Source organism: Magnolia sinica, chromosome 7, assembly GCF_029962835.1.
Source record: "Magnolia sinica isolate HGM2019 chromosome 7, MsV1, whole genome shotgun sequence".
Taxonomy (NCBI): Eukaryota; Viridiplantae; Streptophyta; class Magnoliopsida; order Magnoliales; family Magnoliaceae; genus Magnolia; species Magnolia sinica.
Window position 1 is genome coordinate 80046360 of NC_080579.1, and position 21898 is coordinate 80068257.

Below are 21898 nucleotides of genomic sequence, written 5' to 3' on the forward strand. Positions count from 1 at the left end.
TTAGGGCCCTATGGTTTGGTGATCAAGACCGTCGATCCGAAGAGCCCACTTTACCGGTCGATGCGCAGAAAACCTCCCAGATTGCAAGATCTTAATCCTTTGATCAGTAGCCTGCAAATGGATGATTAAAGAAAAAAATAAAATAAAATCTGCATCAACAACAACAACAAAAAAAGGCACAAAGATCAAGAGTCAGTATTTTCCACTTTGGGATGTTTCCTGCCCATCCTCATCTTAGTGGGGCCCATGTGATCAACAGTCTTAAGCCATGTCTCCAACCCATTTCTGTTGGGACCATTGATCTGCAAAAGGTTCTACAGTGCTGTTTTCATTTTGTAAGAATGGGAACATGGTTTAATGGTCAAAACAGTTGATTTTACTGCCCTTACGTGGATAGGCTGTCAAAAATCTCTGGTAGAAATAGGCCTAGCCCTTCAGTAAGTGGTCAATGACCAGACAATCAAGACCCTTCAGTAGGTGGTCAATGGATAGAGATATATCCAGAATGTTGGGTGTTGTATAAGTGTTTCAAGTTGTGCTCGACTATAACTATTTCATAATCTGTCCATATAAAAAGCTGAAATGGTGGGGCAATTTGGTGATCCACATCTTGTTATCTAATGATCTGTAACTTATTTTTAATAGAACTTGAGACCTCAATGTTGAAACACACTCCCTCTACTATTGAGTAGAGGGCTTAATGATTCGCAATTCAACCTACAGATTAAGAAAAGAAATTCTCCATCTCAAATGTGCAACTTATAGCATAGATGGAAGCTAGATCAATAATGGTCTTGATTAATGGATGAGAACATTAAAAATGGTCTTGATTAATGGATGAGAACATTAAAAATAGAAAACTTTCTTCTTCTTTTTTTTTAATTCCTTTTTGTCTTTCTCAAACCTGCTTTACTTTTTCTCTACTGTCTAATGCATTTCCAAATCATAATTGTTGCTTCGTAGTAGGGAAGACGATTTTTTCGAAAAATTAAAATAAAAATGAATAGCTCCCTTCAAAATCAATTAATGTGGGGCCAACTCACTAGGATTGTTAGAGAAGGAAGTTGATTTGGTTTTGGAAAGGATTTTTGGTGCAGGTCGGGTTGGTGGTTGAAAGATACTCATAGGCAGGTCAGTTGCACTGATACCATGAAGGATTTGAAGCATACAAAGAACTCCTTTTGTAATTTTCCACCACCTAAGCTATTCGTCTTTCTATAAGTAACTGTAAGGTTAGACAGAGAGTATACAGTTGAAGTATATATGATAAGATTTACAGAAAACAATTAAATTAAAAAATATCTGAAAAGATGGGAATAATTCTTCTGCGTAATATAATTCTTCTTCGAATTCATCTGTAGATAAACTAACAGAGCAATCATATCAACAGTTGTGATCACTTCACTTCGAATTCATCTGTAGATAAACTAACAGAGCAATCATATCAACAGTTGTGATCACTTCACTAGAGACCCAACTTGAAGAAACACCGCATCAACTGTCAGGCCCCAAAATTCGGATACTCGAATAGGGTGTCCAGGACCCGAATTCTAGACTCGTGACCTATATAAAAATAAATAAATAAAAATACAACTAAAGTATGACAATTTCATATGCATTCCATTTTTTTTTCTTTTTTTTTTTTCACACCATAGCCCAACACTTTAAAATCCAAACACAAATTAAAATATTTAATTACATAATATGTTATTACATCGATGCATAATTATTTAACTTAACTTAAAGTAAGAAAATCAAGTCCAAACATTACTACACTCAGAGTTCTAAAATAAAATAAAATTTATTCTATGTAGAATGACATGTCACGTGCATCTAACCACATTCCATGCTCCACTACTAATAGTAGTACTCTGCATCTCCAAAATATTCATAACCTGAAACGGTTAAAACATAATGAGTTGACAACTCAATAGGATCACATCAATCCCGAGTTGAAAATCTCACAAATATTACTAAATTTAATCCCGACATATTAATCAAAATAAGACGAACATTGGATGTAAAATCATAGTAAATAATTTAACATTCATGAATATATAATGAAGAAATTGTTTAACATAGCTTTTCTAAAGATGCTAAGATTTGGAGTAGGTAAAACACTCATGTGTGCTGATCCTTTTAAGGAATGACCCACGGCAGAGCACCGGTGTTGATCCTTTCAGGGTATGACCCTCGGTAGAGCACCGGTATAACCTTTTAAGGACAAAAGCCCAGGGCAGTGCACCCGTATGTACTGATCCTTCTAGGGAATCACCCAGGGCAGAGCACCCGTGCCGATCCTTTTGGGAATGACCCTGGGCAGAGCACCCGTGTCGTGCTGATCATTTCGGGAATGACCCTGGGCAGAGCACCCGTAAGAATCATTGCATAAAATAAATAATTGTTCACATAAGATGCATCTAACTTACAAAGAAACATTGTAACAAATAATATCAGAGCACCCGTAAGAATTATTGCATTAAAAAAAAATTGATCACATAAATATTCATCATCCCACTAGATAATATCAAATGCAAAAAAAAAAATAATAATAAAAATAAAAATAATAATAATAATAATAATAATTGCATTGGTTCAGTAGTCACATAAAGAATATTCTTCAATAGGGAATTCCTTATGAATATTTCAATGTCTAGATTATATAAGGCAATTTCTTATGAATTTTTCAAATAGGGAATGATCACCTACCTGCTATGGAAAAATTGCGTGATGGGAGGAAAATAATCTGAAGCGATGCTGATTTCTACGTGTACTAGCTTGGATTGATCAACTCTGAACTTGATGTTGAACTCTCACGGATACTCTCCCTTTTCCTGATCTCTCTTTTTCTTCTCACAATCTTTCTTTTATAATTTTCTCTCTCGTTTCCTCTAGATAGCATGAGAAAATGAGATATAAAAATAATGTCAGGTGAGTTAGTGGGTTGGGAGTTTAATGAACGGTTTAGATTGTTTAATGAACAATTTAGATTGAGGACTGGGTCCCACCATGATGATAGCAATCATGGTGAATGGGTTCCCATCCGCAACCATACCACAAAGTAGTGGGAAGAGAGAGAGTCGTGGAGGAAAGGGAGTTGCTTTGTGGGTGACATGCGTCAGCACGGCACTTGCTTTGCTTTTGTTGTTTTTTTTTTTTTAAAGAGTGGGCCCCATAGCTATGATGTGATAAATCCACACCGTTCATCAGTTTTGCCCGACAGGGTTAGGGCATGAGCCAAAAAATGAGGGCCATCCAAAGCTTATATGGGCCACATCATATGTAACGGTGGAACCCACCATTTAAAAGAAACAGAGTATTACATCAACGGTCAGGATCACTTAACCATGGGCCCAACTTGGTGTAGTAGCATGTATATTTGAAGGGTTTTAAACAGATAAAATAAGCTGCACTTAGCTCCCAGCAGGGCTAGTGCATTAGTGTTGTGCAAGGTTAAAGGCGCTTGCAGACGTGGATGGCCTTACACATGCCAACGTGGCCTAGATCTGGGGCGGTTCATCGAGTGGGCCCCACGGTGGACGTATCCTAGCTCAAAAAATGGGCCGGTTACTTCAGGTTGACCACATGATGTATCTGGAAAAATGGTCTGAATCAACGGTCCAAATTTAAAATGCAGATGCATGTTCCCCTAATGAGTGAACTACCTTAATTTTTGGGTTTGGATAGACGGATCTTATCCAATGAGAAGGGACCTCACACGTGTGTGACACATTGGACGTGTGGGATGCTTGTGCTTTGCACTTGCGGATGCGTGTTTGCTAGCAACATTCCTCTAGGAGCTGACCTATGCAGTTACTAGTGAGGTCCCCATCTACGGCTGCCAGTGGGCCTAACGTGGGCCACCTTAAGGCCCATCAGAATCAAAATCAACCCAGTCCAGACTGTCCATGGTCCAGTGACAGCCTTAGACATGGCCTTGGGGCCCGAGCTACGCAGTTAGATCAGTGATATCAGGTTCTGCTTCTCATTAAGACAATAATCCTAGCCATCAAATGTATAATTGATACGAATTATGGAAAAGTCAATGGTCCAAATTGAGCAATACCCAATGGCCCAAATTGATAAATATCCATTGCTCATAGGTTCGACCATCCATTCAATTGATTCTTGGTAGATGCCATGTTTATATTGGTTTCCACTATTTAGAGGTGATAGCAAGCATTTCAAAATGTAAATTCTCCAAAGTCCATTTTGAATGGTGCTACAATTCCCGCCCACCATGGGCCCACCAAACCTCTGCACCCACTGGTCCTACAAACCATTCTCTAAAAAAGGGATGACTTTTATAATTAAAAACTGGGAAGTTATTTAATACTCTAGCTATATATGACGTTTGATACGCAGGCACTCAGAAATATATACGTGCCGTGCATTATCAATTTAAATTAAACCAACTAAATTGCGAAGCTCAATGTCACTAAATTATGGTCACAAAATCAAATTGGTTGAATAATCTTTGATTCATGGACACTTATTTATCTAAATACGACCGCATGAGATGATTTTCATTTTTAAGCGTCCAATAAATGCTCGCCCATTTGATCATCACATGATCAAATAATAATTTTTGGTTCAAGATGCATCTAAATTAGGACTCATAATGTGGACAGTTTAATTTGAGATTTAAATTATTTTATGCCACACAAGTAATTTATAAGATAGTTCTAACTGCTTGTATATCATCCATCAAATTGCCAGTCTCAGAACTTTTCTCTATTTGTTTGGACAAATGTTGGGCCCACATGATGGAGTCCCATCCACATGGGCCACACCTTAAATCCGTAATCATATGTGGGTCCACAAGATAGTAAGTCTAGGCTAATAAAGTCAATAGCCCTATTGGCTGATATAGAAGCTGAATTATCTGATTAAAATGATTCTAAAGATGAATGGTGGAATTGAACATATATCAAAGACAAATTATGTAATTAGTTCAAAATTTAAGATCAAGCGCCAGACTGGATCAACATTAAAGGTGAATCATTCAATAGTGAAGTTGGAGATGAATGGTTAGATTGAGCTAATAAAATGAAAATCAATGGTCTAATTGGACTGATGTCAAAGACAAATGATCTTATTTAAGTGATAGTAAAAATGAAATGTCCAATTGTACCGGTATTATAGATAAAAGTCTAATTATTTTAATAATGAATATCAACAAACTAATTTGACTAATATTGACTATGAATGATTTGATTATTTTGAATTTAGAGCACACCATTTATAATTTTGTTGATTATGAAACAAGATTGTTATACAAACAACCAAGCAGCATCATACAAAACTGCCATACAACACAAAATGAATATCAAGAAAATAAGGCCCCCCCACAGAAAGATAGGCACACAACGGACCCTGACTTATTTTTTGTCCACTACTCTAGAATGATATGGAAAAATAGATGGACGGTGTGGATAAAATTCATACACAGGGTAGCCCCTCAGTGGCCCTAGGAGCTACCACCTGTTAGGCGGGGTAGTACCTATTCCGCAAGACGAAACGGAAGCGGATTGGCCGGTGTAGCTAACATCAGCTATATAGCTACTATATTGACCTCAGCAAGTTCTGTTGGTCTGATAACGAGGTATGTGATATATCCAAACTGTCCATTCATTTGCTGAGCTCGTCTTAAGGCTTGATATGAAAAATAAGACAGATATAACTATCAAGTGGACCATACTGCAAAAGGCAGTAGGGGATTGAACATCTACCATTGAAACCCTTTTTGGGGTCACAAAAGTTTTGGATCAATATGAAATTTGTTTTTCCTCTTCATTTAGGTCTTTGTGACCTTATGAACAGATTGGATGGAAAATAAACGTCGTGGTGGGCCCTGCGAATTGTTTAACGGTGAAAATCATTATCTCTGCTACTATTTGTGGTGTGGTCCAAATGATCTTTGGATATGATTCAGTTTTTGAATAATGCTCTAAAATGATCTCTAAAAATAGATGAACGGTGTAGATATGATAAATACATCACTGTGGGGCCGTGTAACATGATCTCCTTTGAACCATTCATACAAGTCGGAGCTCGAGGAGCGTCAGTGCTCTTCTTCGCACGACACGTAGCTACAGAAGCTATATAGCTAGTGTCTGGTACACCAGCTAATCTGCTTCCCAACGAAACAAGCATTAGAAACCAACGGACATTAGGACTGGGGTTCAGGGTCGCAGCCCCTCTCTCATTCGTCTCTCTTCCTCTCTCTCTCACGAATTCTCTCTTGTGCGCGCCACAGACCCTTCTCTCTCTCTCTCTCTCTCTCTCTCTCTCTCTCTCTCTCTCTCTCTCTCTCTCTCTCTCTCTCTCTCTCTCTCATCATTCATCTCTCTCTTGGTCCGGCAATGGTAATGGGGAGACATCGTAAGTGACAGTGGGAGCGAGGAAGAGAGACAAAGGGGTCTCTCGCGGGCGTGAGAGAGGAAGAGAGAGACCGCGAGAGAGGGGAAGAGTGACAAATGTGAGGAGCCGAGAGCCCCAAACTCCAACCCTAACGTCAGTTAGCAAAACTAACGATTGATGCACTCTCGCACGTGTCTTTCACTTGCACGGCACCCGACAAATTTTTGCACGATACATCGAGGTCGCACCCTGTGAGACTCGTATCCTAGCCTATATTGTTCCGTAGGTTTCCGCGATCCTTCTCGACGAATTTCGGCAACATGCAACCTATGATCGATATTTGCGTGCGATCCTAAGTCATATTCTGTAGATTTGAGTCGGCTTAATCCGAGACTTATACCATTGGGACCGCACCGTCGCCGCGGTTCCAACACCGTGTCTTGCATACCGATCCGATACCCTGGTTAGGAGATGTGGGCCCGCGTTTATTTCAAAGAAAACGCTGCACGTTTGCAATCCCAAGAGAATCTTTACAACATGTCTCATCAATCAATCACTTAATCAATCAATCAATCACCTCATGTCAAGTACAAGAGCAACCCATGCTTTCTTTCTCCACAAGTCAAGCAATCTACCCCAAAAGTCAACAAATCACTCACCTCACATCCATTACCCATCACTCTCTCTCCTTACAACCCTCTCTCTCTCTCTCATTTCTCGAACACAAAAAAATCTCAAGCAAAAGTGGTGGACGTCCAACCATCCCAAGAGAGAAAAGTGCATATGTGTGACCCACTTCTCACCCCAAAATTCTTCATCCTAGCCATTCATCTCTCATCATCTTCCATCAAAGTGAAGCACGAGGAGATCGGCGTTCCATCGGACCAAGAAGATCGAACGGTGGGTGTTTCATAGGGATAAATTTCATGTTTTTATGATGGGCCAAGTGGGGCCTACCGATTGATGGTATGGATCTCACTTTGTACCCTAGATGTGGCCGATGACCCACCTTGATTATCATGATCATTCCATGATGGGGCCATCATGATGTTTACTTTTCTAGATTTAAAAAGGTCATCTAGACTTTCCATTTTGGTGGAGAAGTAATCTCCACCGTTGATTTTTGATTTGGTGGGCTCACATGTAATGGGACCCACTTGATTTATGTTGTGATGTATGAAAGGGAGGGCCCATAGTGCCGGGGTCCTCCATCTCACATGTCCCTTTCTCTTTCTCTCTCTCTCTCTTTATCTTTTTATGTGATGATGTAGAGGTGTGGCCCACTCGGATGGACCCCACCTTGATGTGTGTCTTATCTACACCATCCAGCCATTTGGTGGCCCATCTGTAGCACGTCTGTAGGTACGGCCCACTTTAGAAATGTGTTGTATTCAAACCGTCCAGTGTCCAGGGATGCTGGACGTGGTCTGTGAAGTGTGAACAGACGCTAGATGTGTTGAATAAAATAAATAAATATCAGTTTGATTTAAGCCTTGGGGTGGGCCACTTATGTAGGCTCCACCTTGATGTATGAACCCAATCCACGCCGTCCATTCCATTCCCTAGCTCATTTTAGACGTAGAGCTGAAAAATGGACCCAACCGATTTTCTGGCGGGCCATAGCATAGAAAATATTGATTTTTACCGTTAAAATCGACTAGGACCCACCTTGCGCCAAAACATACTGCATATTGGGCTTGTTTGGTCTGTCTTGAGCCATGGAATGCAACGGTTGTAGTGGATTCTTTCAATGCGGGCCTCACCTGTGAAAAACCATGAAATTTAAGATTTTTCAAAAAAAAATACAAGCCACAGCAGCAGGCGTTGCTGCTCGTGCGCTGTGAGCGGACGGGCAGGGACCACGGTCCCATCCGTGGGCCCCACCATGATGTGTGTTGATCATCAACACTGTGCATTTGTTGGGTCCCCTCTAACCAGTGGACCACCCCAAAAATCAACCATATACGATGCTCAGGTGGCCCACGTCACAGGAAACAATGTGATATTGAACGTCTGCCTTTGAAACCCATTTAGGTTTTTCTCAGAGGTTTTAGATTATTATGAAATTTGTTTTTCCCCTTAATTCAGGTCTTTGTGACCCTATGAACGGATTGGATGGAGAATAAACATTATGGTGGGCCCCACGTGGGACCCACCTCTATGAAGTGGATTGGTTGGATTACTGTACAACAGCTATATAGCTGCTGTATTTACGCCAACAAGTTCAGTGGGTCATCAAACCGTCTAGATCATGGGTCCCACGTGGGACTCCATGATGTATGCATTCCATCTATGTTGTCCGTCCATGTACACGGACGTGGGGCCCACCTTGATGGATGTCTTGCATCCACATGTGTGGGGCCCCACCTTGATTTATGTGTTTAGTCGTCCATCCAGACGATTCGTGTGGTGAACCCACCTTTGATGTGTTTTGACCCAAGTCGTCCACCCGTTGGCGGGCTCTTCTTTAAGCTTAAGACAAAATGAAGCAGAATCAATTCTCCGGTGGGCCACATGCGTGGACCTCACCCTAATGTAAGTGTTTTATCCACTTCATTCGTGGACTGCACCATGATGTAAGTGTTGTATCCTCACCGTCCAGTGCAAGGACGATGGGACTCCACTATGATGTATGCGTTTCTCCACCCCGACCATTCATTGGACGTGGCCCCACCATGGCAGCATGTGGGGCCTACCTTGATTTAATGTATTGCATCCACACCATCCAATCCATGGACGGTGGATGGGGATTGACTAGAGTACCTCACACCTGCTGGATAGCTGAGGTTTTGACGCCAGCCAGTTCTGTGGGGCCCACTTGATTTATGTGGTGTACTCCATGCCGCTCACCTGTTTTTCATCCATGACCGTCCATTTATGCAGCCCGCTATGATGAATGTATTGTATATCTATGCCGTCCATTGATGCGACCCATTTGATATATACATGAGGCCCATGTGATTAGGCCCACCTTAATATATTTATATATAAGGCTCACTATTGAGGCCCATCTGGATGTATTTGTGGCCCATCCGTTGAGGTCCATCTTGATATACATGAGGCCCACATTATGCGGCCCATTTGATGTATCTTTGGCCCATGAGCGGGGCCCACCTGGTGCGTGTTTATGGCCCATTGATACGGCCCATTTGATGTATTTGAGGCCTAAATATGTAGCCCATTTGATGCATATGGGACCCATGTGCAAGGCCCGCCTGTTGTGTATGACGCCCATTATCATGTACGATAGGCCCATTTGGCGAGGCCCATTTGGTAAAGCCCAATGTAGTGTGATGGGGCCCATTTGATGAGGCCCGAGGTAATGTATTTGGGGCCCATGGGTTGAGGCCCATTGTGATGCATTTGGAGCTCATGGGTAGAGGCCTATTGTGATATATTTGAGGCCCATGGGACGTGGCCCATTATGATATATTTTCGACCCATTTGGTAAGGCCCATTGTGATATATTTCCGACCCATTTGGCAAGGACCATTGTGATGTATTCAAGGCTCATGGTTGAGGCCCAGTGCAATGTATATATGACCTGTTAAGTTGTGTATGAATTCCTTACATAGGCCACTCCTTGGGAGCAATGTTGGTTAAATGGCCACATTATTGGGCAATAATGGTTTAATGTCCACATTGTGACCTTCCCTTAGGCCTTGTTTGGCCAATTCTGATTTGTCAAGGCCAATTGTATAGGCCGATTCTGATTTGTTGAGGCTGATTGTATAGGCCGATTCTGATTTGTCGAGGCCGATTCCGATTGTCGAGGCCGATTATATAGGTTGATTCCGATTGTCGAGGCCGAGTATCGAGACCGATTCTGATTGTCGAGGCCGATTGTATAGGCCGATTCCAATTATCAAGGCCGAGTATCAGGGCCGATTCTGATTTATCGAGGCGATTGTATAGGCCGATTCTGATTTGTCGAGGCCGAGTATCGAAGCCGATTCTGATTTGTCGAGGCCGATTGTATAGGCCGATTCCGATTATCGAGGCCGATTGTATACGCCGATCCGATTGTCGAGGCCGAGTATCGAGGCCGATTCCGATTTGTCGAGGCTAATTGTATAGGCCGATTCAGATTGTCGAGGCCGAGTATCGAGGCCGATTCCGATTTGTCGAGGCTAATTGTATAGGCCGATTCAGATTGTCGAGGCCGAGTATCGAGGCCGATTCTGAGTGTCGATTCAGATTGTTGAGGCCGATTTCGATTGTCGAGGCCGATTGTCGAGACCTATATGATGTATATGCGACCTGTGTTTGATGCCCATGTAATTTATATGCGGCCCATACTTGAGGCCCATCGTGATGTGTATTAGGCCCTTGTGTGAGGTCATGGGTCCACTATATGTTAGACTCTATGTGGGCCACTCCTTGGGGGCAAAGTTGGTTAAATGTCCACATTGTCGAGGCTGATTGTCGATGCCGGTTATTGATACCGATTATGAGTATGTGACAGCAAAGCATCATGATATATGCCCATACGCATCATCTGCATATTTATTATGAGATGTGGTTGACTATTACATATGTCATTGGGCATGTTGTTATGAGACTCCCTGATAGGCGGAGATTGTCTCACATGAGTACACGGTATGCGCAGGATTGATGCAAATGACAGCATAACATCATGATACATGCCCATACGCATCATATGCATGTTTGTTATGAGATGTGGTTGACCATTGCATATGTCATTGGGCATGTTGTTATGAGACTCCCTGATAGGTGGAGATTGTCTCACATGAGTACACGGTATACGCAGGATTGATGCATGAGTGGATTGTATGACTCACGCATCTTGCATTGTGTGTTGTGATTACTATATGCCCTAGCGACATCAGGGTCGTAGCCTCTACAAGTATTTCGTGGATGGCCAGATAGGACACCGAAAATCTGTTCTACATGGGGTGCTATAGATATCCGTAGGTGAAAGTTCCTAAACCCTCTTAGTTCCAGAGGTTGCTCCAACGTTTAAACCGAGTGGATGCATGAGCACACGAGGGCCGTATACCGTTAGGCCGCGTCTCCTACTGTGTCGTGTCGGTTGGAAGGGCGTACGGCCTTACCTGCCCGAGAGGAGGGGGTAATGCTAGGCTAAGTCTGACCAACTTGAGGAATGGGTCCACTATAGACGAGTCGGGCCCAATATTGACAGAAGGATAGTGAGGTCTCTTCCACTCACCTTATTGCGCGCGATGGGGTGGCAATCTGGTTTAGAGTGTAATAGACCCCTGTGATTTTTCAAAGAGGAACCGTACTAATATGTGAACTTATTAAGTAGGAGTTGCATACTCATGCATTCATTTCATTCACTATCCACTCGGGTTGGTGGTGCGCAATTAATTGTTGTGTACCTTCGCATGGCCAGGATTTCGTTTGGGCGCACGACTAACCTGAGATCAGGAGTTTACTACATTGAGTCTGACTATCCAAATTTAGGTATGAGACTGGTTTGGATAGAAGTCCCTTGTGGTGGACCTTGTAGCCTGCGATACTATGTACTATCATCCCGATTTCACACTCCTGCTTGGTCATTTTATTTGCATCGCATATTGCATTGCATCCTCAGCACGTAGTATTTAACTTACTATCTCCATATTACATAGCTAATCTACATTGCTTCCTTAGTATATGCTATTGATTTATTATAATTGCATCGCATAGCCTAGATAAGGTTGATGGTATTTATGGGCCTATCAGCATGTTTTTCGTATTATTCTGATATTGTATAATTATGGGCTTGTCAATATTTTCGCTTACTTTGATTACTTTGATATTGCTTACTTGGCACTTACCTTGTGCACACACTTATACCACCCTCTAAGCTTTTTATAAGCTTATGCATGATAGATGCGTGCAGGTGATGTTAGGATGCAGCCAATCTGAGGCCGGAGCGTGTGGTGGAACTTTTGGAGTTTTCTTTGATATCTTCATATTGTATTTCCATTTCAGCATTATACTCAAATGATTATATTAGTGGATATGTGGTGATGATGTTGTTTTGTGATTTGGTTATGCTTGTAATTATGATCCATTACAAAAAAAAAAAATCATACTGAAAATCCTCCTTGCAGGATCCCAAGATCGAAATCTAATGCATGCGTGCTGGGAACCGAGAATGGGGTACTACGGAGCCTGTCGGCACCGGATTCAGCGATCGGGAATTTTGTGAGCCCGGTTTCCGAATTTGGGGCGTGACACACCCACTTCGCAGTGGAAGCGGATTGCGTACCGAGTAAACTCTGTGGGGCCCACCGTGATTTATGTATTTTATCTGCTCCATCAATCGATTTTACTAGATAATTTTATGGTTTTAGTTAAAAAATGAAGCATATCCAGAACTCAAGTGGTCGACACCATAGGAAACAGTGTGAATTGAATGTCTACTGTTGAAAAATTCATGAGAGTCGCAGAAGTTTTGAATAGATATGATATTTGTTTTTCCCTTCATCCATGTTTTTTTATATTACGAACAGGTTGGATGACAAATAAACATCACTCTTTCCTTTGGTATGGTTCACTTGAGCTTTGGATATCCTTTAATTTTGGGGTTAAACCTTGAAATGAGCTGAAAAAATGAATGGACGGCATATATAAATCACATACATTCACGATGGACCCAACAAAGTTTACTTAGTAAGATAAGAGCTTACTTAGTAGGGCTGAAAGTTGAGCGGGTTCAACCCGACCGACCAGTAACTAACCCGACAATGGGTTGGGCTCCGGCAGGATATGTTGGGTTCTCGAGCTTGGACTATACAAACACCAACCCAATAAAACTTGGGTTGGGCTCGGGTTGCCCGACCTAACCCGAACCCGATTGATAAATAAGTAACCTATAAATTATAATTGAATACATATCTTCTGTGTTGAAGGCATAAGAAATTCCAGTGCCATCGGCTTTCATTGGTCCACGTCATTTCCAATTACTCAAGCTAACAAAATGTGATAGATTTCTCTCTCAAATAGATTGTGTGCTACACAATACGACTTTTAAAGGCGTAGTTTTATATTTTAACTGATTTGTTTAAAAAAGTGAAGTTCTTTACGATAAATAACTACATATATAATTAACAAAATCATAGGTTAAATAATATATATATATATATATATATATAACGTGTATTGAAAATATAATAGACTAATATAATAACAAAAATATTAGTATGCATCAACCCCACCGAGCCCGCTTGGGCTGGGCTTGGGTTGAAAAGTCCTAACCCGAGGTTGGGTTGGGTTGGGTTGGGTTGGGTTAGGTTAGGGTTGAAGCCCAGCCCAACCCACCCGACTTTCAGCCCTAGTACTGAGTAACTCATTACGTAAGTATGCAATCCGATTTCCTTCGTGGGCTCTGGGGTCTGGATGTGGATTAGTTGTTGAACTCGACAGTAGCGAGTCTCACTACTGAAGTGACGTCATCGTATTATATGGGCCCCACCATTATTTATGTGTTGTGTCTACACCGTCCATCCATTTGGGGAGATCATTTTAGGGCAATGTCCAAAGAATGAGGCAGATACAGATACAAAGCTCAAGTGGACCTACATAGAAAATGGTGGGGATTAAACACATGAAAAACTTCTCTGGACAACATAAAAGTTTCAACGGTGGGCATCACTATCCCCACCGTTTTCCCTGGTGGGTCCACTTGAACTTTGGATCTGCCTAATTCTTTGGCTCATTGCCTAAAATGATATCTCCAAATGGATGGATGTGTGGATACAATACATACATCATGGTGGGGCCCAAAGAACGTGGTGACTTCAATTCAGGAGTGAGACTAGCCTAAGTTGCGCTGGTGACACTGCCACCAGCCAGGTGGCTAGTGGTTGGTGCTATGTGGACCCCGCCATGATGGATGAAGGGAGAAAACAAATATCAGCTTGATCCAAAACTTTTGTGGCCCCTAAGAAGTTTTTAACGGTGGGCGTTCAATCAACACCGTGTGGTCCATTTAAGACTTGGGTCAACCTCATTTTTGGGTTCATGCCATAAAATGATCCGAACAACATAGATGAAAAACATACTTCATGGTGGGGCACACAGAGCTGCGACCACTAGCCATTGGCTAGTGTAAGGGTCACTAGCTAATTCGTTTCGATATACATCATAGTAGAGCATTTAATTAACAGTGTGCCGTCCCAACTGGGTGCATTTAAACTCGGTCCTGAATCGTCGATCAAAATCCAACTATGAATCGTGCTATCTTCTGTGATTCAGTTTTTGGCAAGTCATTTCGTGTTGCCAACCGTTGAAATTCTTTGGTGTAATCCATGACAGTTCGATTCCCCTTGTCGATAATTTTGGTATTGTTAGAATAATACCTACTCGTAATCACTAGGGAGGAATCGTGATCGAAGAAGGCGCCTCATCCATGGCTATGATGAGATGGGCGTCTTGTTCTGTCGGGTACGTGAGAGTTGTAATTGCTTCCACCATGCAAAAGCACCGAATTTTAATTTGAATGCTACTAATTTCACCTTTTTATGCTCTAGCACATCCATGTAATTAAAATAACGTTATACTTTGGCTAGCTAATCGAAGAAATCTTATATACGTAATAATCCATTAAAAATAGGAAGTTCGGCCTTACCTCAATAGTATCTTTCAGCACAATCTAGACTATCGACTAATGGATTGGTCGTCGAGCAAAGACTTCATCAAGGTCCTTATTACTAGAGCTCGTATTATCTGGTGTAGCCCTATGATTCACCACTCGTAGTGCACTATGGAAACCAGGGTTATGTCGTATAGCAATTACGGGCGGTTGCGCATGACTCTGGGCTGGGGGCAGAATCAGCGCATCCGCAAGATGGTCAAAGATTGTCTGCAGAACTTACATGGTCAACTAACTCTCCCGGTGGAAAGCTTCTATTCTTTCCGAAAAATAACGAATCCTTTGATCACCGTCCAAAGAATTTTAGTTCATACATTCGTTATTTGCCATCAGCCCGATAGGAGTCCTCGCTCTGATATCAATTTGACGCAGGGATGAACGTAATGAAGTCGATCACTGTCTTCCTCAAGGATGACTACTCCGAATCCACGGAGCTTCTCTGGACTCCTCACAGATATTTCTTGAATCCACAAGGAAAAAAGCAAGTAAAATAGAAATAAATTCTATAAAATTCATAATTTAATTATTGAAATAAATGAGTCTACAACCCTTTAAATAAGGATACCAAGCCTTGGAAGATGTTTTAAAATTAAACTACAACTAAAACTCTCTAAAATTCGTAACTTACTATAAATAGTAAATTAATAACCGTCTTATGTCCTTAACCAAGTTATTCTCCTAATTTTCCTAAACACTTTTCATGTTGGACACAACTCCTAGAGCCTAACAGATGAAGAGTTACAATCAAACCAAAACTTACTAAACATAGTAAAAACAAAAATAAAAATAAAATTCAACTGTTGATCCAATAGAATCTTATAAATTCGGCATAGAAACCAAGCATAGCCGGTTGGTTGGGTAAAGCACCTCGTCCTACCCCAAAATCATATATTCTAGTAACTCATTCCGGTTTACGGGATATGTCATTTTAAGGTTATGATAGTCTTGATGACTTTTGCCTCCTATTGGGCCTTCTCTGGTCTATATTGGACATGAAAGTGTCCACAACCCGCTCAGGATGAATGGTGTGGATACAATACGTACATCATGGTGATTCCCAAAGAACGTGGTGATGTCAGTTCAGTATAGCCAGGTTGCGCCGGCAAGGCACATACATCACGGTAGGCCCCAGAGTCAAGGATCCACCACCTCGGATCCACCGAAACCGCGCCGTACTGCAACTGCAACTGCGACTTTTCAATGAAAAAATGGGTACGCCCACACTGCAACTTTCTATTACGAAGCTTAATTGGGCAAAGGGGAATTCTAGGATACTCCGGCAGTCTCTCACTCTTGATACGAAGGAGAAATCATTGCGCAAATATCGGTAATTTCTCATAACACTTTCAAATTCTAACATTTTCTCATGATACTATCAACAAAATCTCCCTAAAAATAAATATTTAAAAATATTTCTCTCTCTCTCCCTCTAAGTTGGCCAACTGTTTTAAAAACAACCAACTACCAAAATACACTCAACTAACACAAGCTACTATTTTCCATGTTTTTTTAAACAAATAGTAGTAATAAAATCTTTCCTAGATAGGAAAAACTAGTCCCAAATCCAAACTTACAGAAATGGGCTTGACTTCTCACTCACTAACATTTCTACTATATAAACCTATGACCATACAAACCATTCATGTGCTCACTACCAACAAGCTGAAAACATGGCATACTACACATGGGCGAGAGTCCTCATCGCCGTCGTCATCACAACCATCGAAACCGTTGCCATGGCAGCCACACCCATCACCTTTGTCTTCGGCGACTCCTTGACGGACGTCGGCAATAACAAGTATCTCCAGTATTCTCTTGCGAGATCGGATTATCCATGGTATGGCGTTGATTACTTGACCGGCCAGCCTACTGGTCGATTCACGAATGGAAGGACGATAGGCGACATCATCTGTAATAATCTCATTTATCATTGGATTTTATGTTGTTCTAAATAAGTTTGTGGTCCATTTATCAGGTGGGCCATTGTTGTACATCACTGTGCATTTTGGCAGTTCTTTGAAACTACCAATTTGTGTATGTATGGCCTCACCTAATGGGTGGACCAGTCTAATTTTTTTGCCAGAGATCTTTACATTCAAAGCTCATTTATAATAGCTTAAGTTGTGATTATTGAAATTCTTATTAACTTAGTTAATAAACATGAACTGCTGTTTGTAATGCAGCTTCGAAGCTTGGAATTTCACCGCCGCCACCGTATCTTTCCTTATCTGATAGTGACGATGCGATTCTTGGGGGGGTGAATTATGCATCCGGTGGCGCCGGAATTCTCAACGACACTGGACTCTATTTTGTAACTACATTTTTCGCCTTCTTATGTACATATTCCAGTATTTTAAACGAGATCTAACATTCACTTAGTGGATAAAAAATGACAATTGATGTAGCCTGGGTCCCATCATCAAGTGGGCCATCTTAAAATCAGGCTGAGGTGGTCACCAGGTGGCCCAAAAATCATGGTGGCCATATATGTATGATGAAAAATGAAAATCGATGTATACAAGTGGACCACCTGATTTTTGGACCATGGCAAATACATGGTCGGCCCAACTTGAGAAATGGCCTGGATCTGCACTGGGAGATACAATCAGCCACGCATTTTTAGCTTCCAAGGTGAATGCTAGATGACCATGCTACTAAAAGTAGGTTCATTCTCAGTTTCTTTAGGGCATTGCAATGCAAAATATATGATCTGACCATTGGTTTGTCGAATCCACAGATTCAACGGTTGTCTTTTGATGATCAAATAACGTGTTTCGAGAGAACGAAGGTGGCGATTGAGGCAAAGATTGGGACAGAGGCTTCAAACAAGCTACTGAATGAGGCCATCTACTTCATTGGATTGGGTAGGGTGGGCCCACCTTATCTATTTTTGTACACCCTTGGATAAGATCATCTACAGATACTAAGTATCAACTGTCTTCTGTATAAATCCTTGCTGTTTTTACAGGTAGCAACGATTATGTCAACAACTTCTTGCAGCCATTCTTATCGGACGGTCAGCAATACACGCACGACGAATTCGTTGATCTCTTGATCTCCACACTGGGCCAACAGTTCAGGGTATAATACACCACCTCTCTTTAATACTACTGCTTATGATGTGGGCCCCAGCTAGGATGGCCCACACCCCGAAATTCAACCAACTAGTAGATGATCTAATGGAGGTTGGTCGATGCGAGTTTTGGCTATGGCCCATCTACCGTTCATTTGGTGGGCCTTACAATTAAATTACATCAGCTAAATGAATGACTTTTGACCATTGAACTTTGATGGACGTTTGACTTGTTTCAACCTATCCCTTTGTGATGTTGAAACCATGTGTAGAATATATGGATTACAAGAGATTTGCCAATTCCACACGTCACAAATGCCAAAATATGTCACGTGTGTGAGATCTGTGCTTTCCATCAGGTGGGTTTGACTGTTTAGATATTCCGGCCAAAAAATCATGCCATTTAATATGTCAGGTGGGACACAACTTATAGAAAAGAATGAATGGCCAGAATTTATTTATTTTTAAATAGCTATCAATTTTACTTTGTACCTCGTAGCCATGCTGATGGAAGGCTCAGATCTCACGAACGTATTTCATATTACAACATGTGCCTGTAGAATCTAATGGTATACATAATCTTAATCTTGGGACCTTCCAACAAAGTCAAAAAATGGATGATATGAGGATGTGTGGGGCCACCCATTAACGGTTGTCCACAAGTGGGTCCCACAGGCCCATATCCAAAAAGAAAATGGTGGGGCCCATCTATGCAGGTTTGTGCATTGAACTGAAGTATTTCGTTGTTTTTTGGAACATGAAGAGGCTCTACAAAATTGGGGCTCGGAACGTGTTCTTCAATGGGCTGGCTCCATTGGGCTGCATCCCCTCTCAAAGGGTGAAATCCAAGAAAGGAGTATGCTTGAAGCGTGTGAACCAGTGGGCCTTGGAGTTCAACGCACGTGTCAGGAGGCTGCTTCTCTCCCTCAACTACAAGTTGCCAGGGGCCCACCTGACGTTTGCCGATACGTATGCGGTCGTCATGGATCTCATCGACAACCCCACTGCCAATGGTAATTACTCCATCTCAGATGAAATAAATATACGGGCCGCATTGTGACACGTGGCTCACGTTGAATGTGCCATGTGTCTTGAAAAGCGTTGAGGAGCTGACCATGGTCCTTGTTCATCAATCAAGACCGTCAAAATTGATGAAATGACTTGTTCGTACAATCCTGGCCGTCCAATTTGCGCACGCAGTTAAAATGAAAATAGTCAGCACTCTAAAACCAACATGAGAAATCAGATGGATAAGATCATCCAATGAGTGTGATTTACACCGGGTGCATGATTTGGACTTTGTCCATCCCAAACCAGACACATCACAAACGTCAATATGGAACACGTGCGGATTTGATCTTCCCATCGGGTTGGAGATGATGCTTAGTGTGCAGGTGGGCCACAATATATAAAGTAAACTGACGGTTAAAACAAAATCTTGTCCATCCATTTTTTAAATCCTACGGCCCACCTGAGACCTGACTTTTAGGCCAGAAGATCAAAACACTGTAGACCACCAGATGGAAATTACTTCTTTCCTATTTAAACATCAATGATCCGATCATCTGACTACATACACAGCATTCTCATCTCAAAACCCAGTAGGCCCAACACCTGATCGATTTCAATCGATGACCACCACATACCAATAGCTCGATCTTGACCGAACATTCTTCACTAATCACTTACACCAACGTCTGGGATTGTCTAATTCTTTTTTGGATAACTACCAATCACTCAACTTACTGCTTTTTTCTTGAAAAGGTTTCAAAGTTTCCAACACTTCATGTTGTAATGTGGACACAAACGTCGGCGGTCTATGTTTGCCGAACTCGAAGGTCTGCACCGATCGTAAGGGATACGTGTTTTGGGACGCCTTCCACCCCACCGATGCCGCCAACGCTGTGATGGCAGATCGTTTATTCTCCGATCTACAGACCCATCTCAAGAATGGCCATAAAGGCGCACCCACACCCGCACCTGCGCCCGCACCCGGGCCCACACCTTCTCCTCTTTGATTAACCGTTCATCGCATCATCACATCGATTGTGACCGTTCAGAGGACAACATTGCATTATAATGCACGGACGAATTATCTATGTATTACGTACCCTATGTACAAGCATACAAAAAGAGCGGATGTACATACATTGCATATACATGTCTGTACCTTACGTCCTTGTATGGTTGCTTTCTTCTACCTAAGCCTTGATACTCGGGTGAAATGTTGTGGTTGATACTCAGGTACTTACAATTACTTAGAAATTGCAGAAAGGAAGTAATTCAAACCAAATTGTCTATATTTTGGGTACGAGTTTACATGTAACAGGCATTAGCATATATAAAAATATATATATATATATATCTTCCTGGATTACCTGAGCTTCAGATTGGCAGTGGACATTTATTGGACGGTTAAAAATGAGTGGATTGGCCTAATTTTCATGCCACGTGATCTTCGTGGTGGGTTCACCATTTTTTATAGATTGGATGTCCTGCACAAACTGAGGGTGGAGAGAAAGATGGGCCATATGCTAAGTCAGCATACACGCGGCGCCGGCTGCTTTCTATAGACAAGGGGCCGTGGGAATCCGTTGGCCCCCGTATGTGTGTTGCTTGATTGAGCGAAGTGGCTGCTTGGGCACATGATATAAACCGTTCATCTAGTGGTCCCTGGAGTTGATCGAGACCCTATAATATAACATCAGCTGGGCGAATCCTATTAGTCTGAATAGTGACCATCGAATGGATGGTAAACACCAACGGTATATATTCAAGAGGGAAAAATAAAGGGGAGCTAGGATTTGCCCAGTCAGTGTTTTTGTGCAGATGTCCACCTAGAGTACGGCCCATTAGATGGAGTGTTTAGATCATCTGAGGATCCAGCCACGTCGGTCCCAGATGAAGCCAGCAAAGGAACTTGAGAGGTCTACTAGTCTCACGTACAGCTGTACATGAAGCCACTCGTGCCAACCTGACACACGTGTGAGACTTTCTTTTTTTCTTTTTAACACACTCACGCCGTAGTGGGATTTCACCACCTGACACACGTGCGATACTCATTGTGTAGATCATTTGACTAAAAGAGAGGCTGTTAAACTTTAAGATCCATCACGCATGTACTAAATGGTCTCAAAACTCATACTGTGGTCTACTCCATGGTTGAACAATATGAACATTTGGCCGGACCGTCTTCACCGTGCGCCCACCTGGTACACGGCACAGATGTTTCACACATGCCAGCAGAGGTGCAAGTGGAGCTAGAAAACTTGGAAAATGGTAAATTAGGACCTTCAAATTCTCCTGTTAATATAGAGAGAAACTGCAATATTCTACCATCCAGTGAGATTTTGAAAATGGCATAACAATATCATTTAGGGCCCGTGCACCAAGTAAGTTACTTTTTTAACTTATGTTAAATACTTAAAGTTATTTTTTTTTCACTTAAGTTAGTTTAGTAAACATCATTATAGAAATAATTATCTAAAAAATACTACTAACTTAACTTTTACTTTTCTTATTTACTCTCTTAAGTCCATGTCTAAGGATACATATCAAAGGAGATCCCACCTAGCAGACTATCTACATTAGAGGTAGGGCTCACATGGTGGACGATCTATATAAAAGGTAGGCCCCACAAACATATGGATAGTCCGCATCAAAAGTCAGCTCATAATTTATTTTTTTTAAAAAAAAAGCAGGCTGATATGATGAAATATATTGTGTCGTTGTAAATGTAATTCCTTTCGTAGGGTGTATAGTAATTGCCTCACAACTAGATATGCGCCACAATTCTCGTCCATCCATTCATCGCTATCTACTTATTCATTTATGGC

The 21898-nt window shown here is 41.7% G+C and overlaps 1 protein-coding gene across 1 annotated transcript; it reads left to right on the top strand.

The window, feature by feature from the left end:
- The first annotated feature begins 16625 nt into the window (after window positions 1-16625).
- LOC131251510 (GDSL esterase/lipase At5g37690) lies at window positions 16626-20415 on the top strand. Its single transcript, XM_058252265.1, has 6 exons — window positions 16626-16900; window positions 17173-17300; window positions 17727-17853; window positions 17958-18070; window positions 18826-19075; window positions 19827-20415. The coding sequence occupies exons 1-6, from the start codon at window positions 16660-16662 to the stop codon at window positions 20078-20080; spliced, it is 1113 nt and encodes a 370-aa protein (XP_058108248.1). The 5' UTR covers window positions 16626-16659; the 3' UTR covers window positions 20081-20415.
- The last annotated feature ends 1483 nt before the right edge of the window (window positions 20416-21898 follow it).

Bases quoted from the DNA above. Each gene is read 5' to 3' on its own strand.
- LOC131251510 (XM_058252265.1), top strand. From the start codon at position 16,660: ATGGCATACTACACATGGGCGAGAGTCCTCATCGCCGTCGTCATCACA. The intron at 17,301-17,726 runs GTAACTACATTT...TCGAATCCACAG, and splicing joins ACGACACTGGACTCTATTTT to ATTCAACGGTTGTCTTTTGA. The intron at 19,076-19,826 runs GTAATTACTCCA...TTTCTTGAAAAG, and splicing joins CGACAACCCCACTGCCAATG to GTTTCAAAGTTTCCAACACT.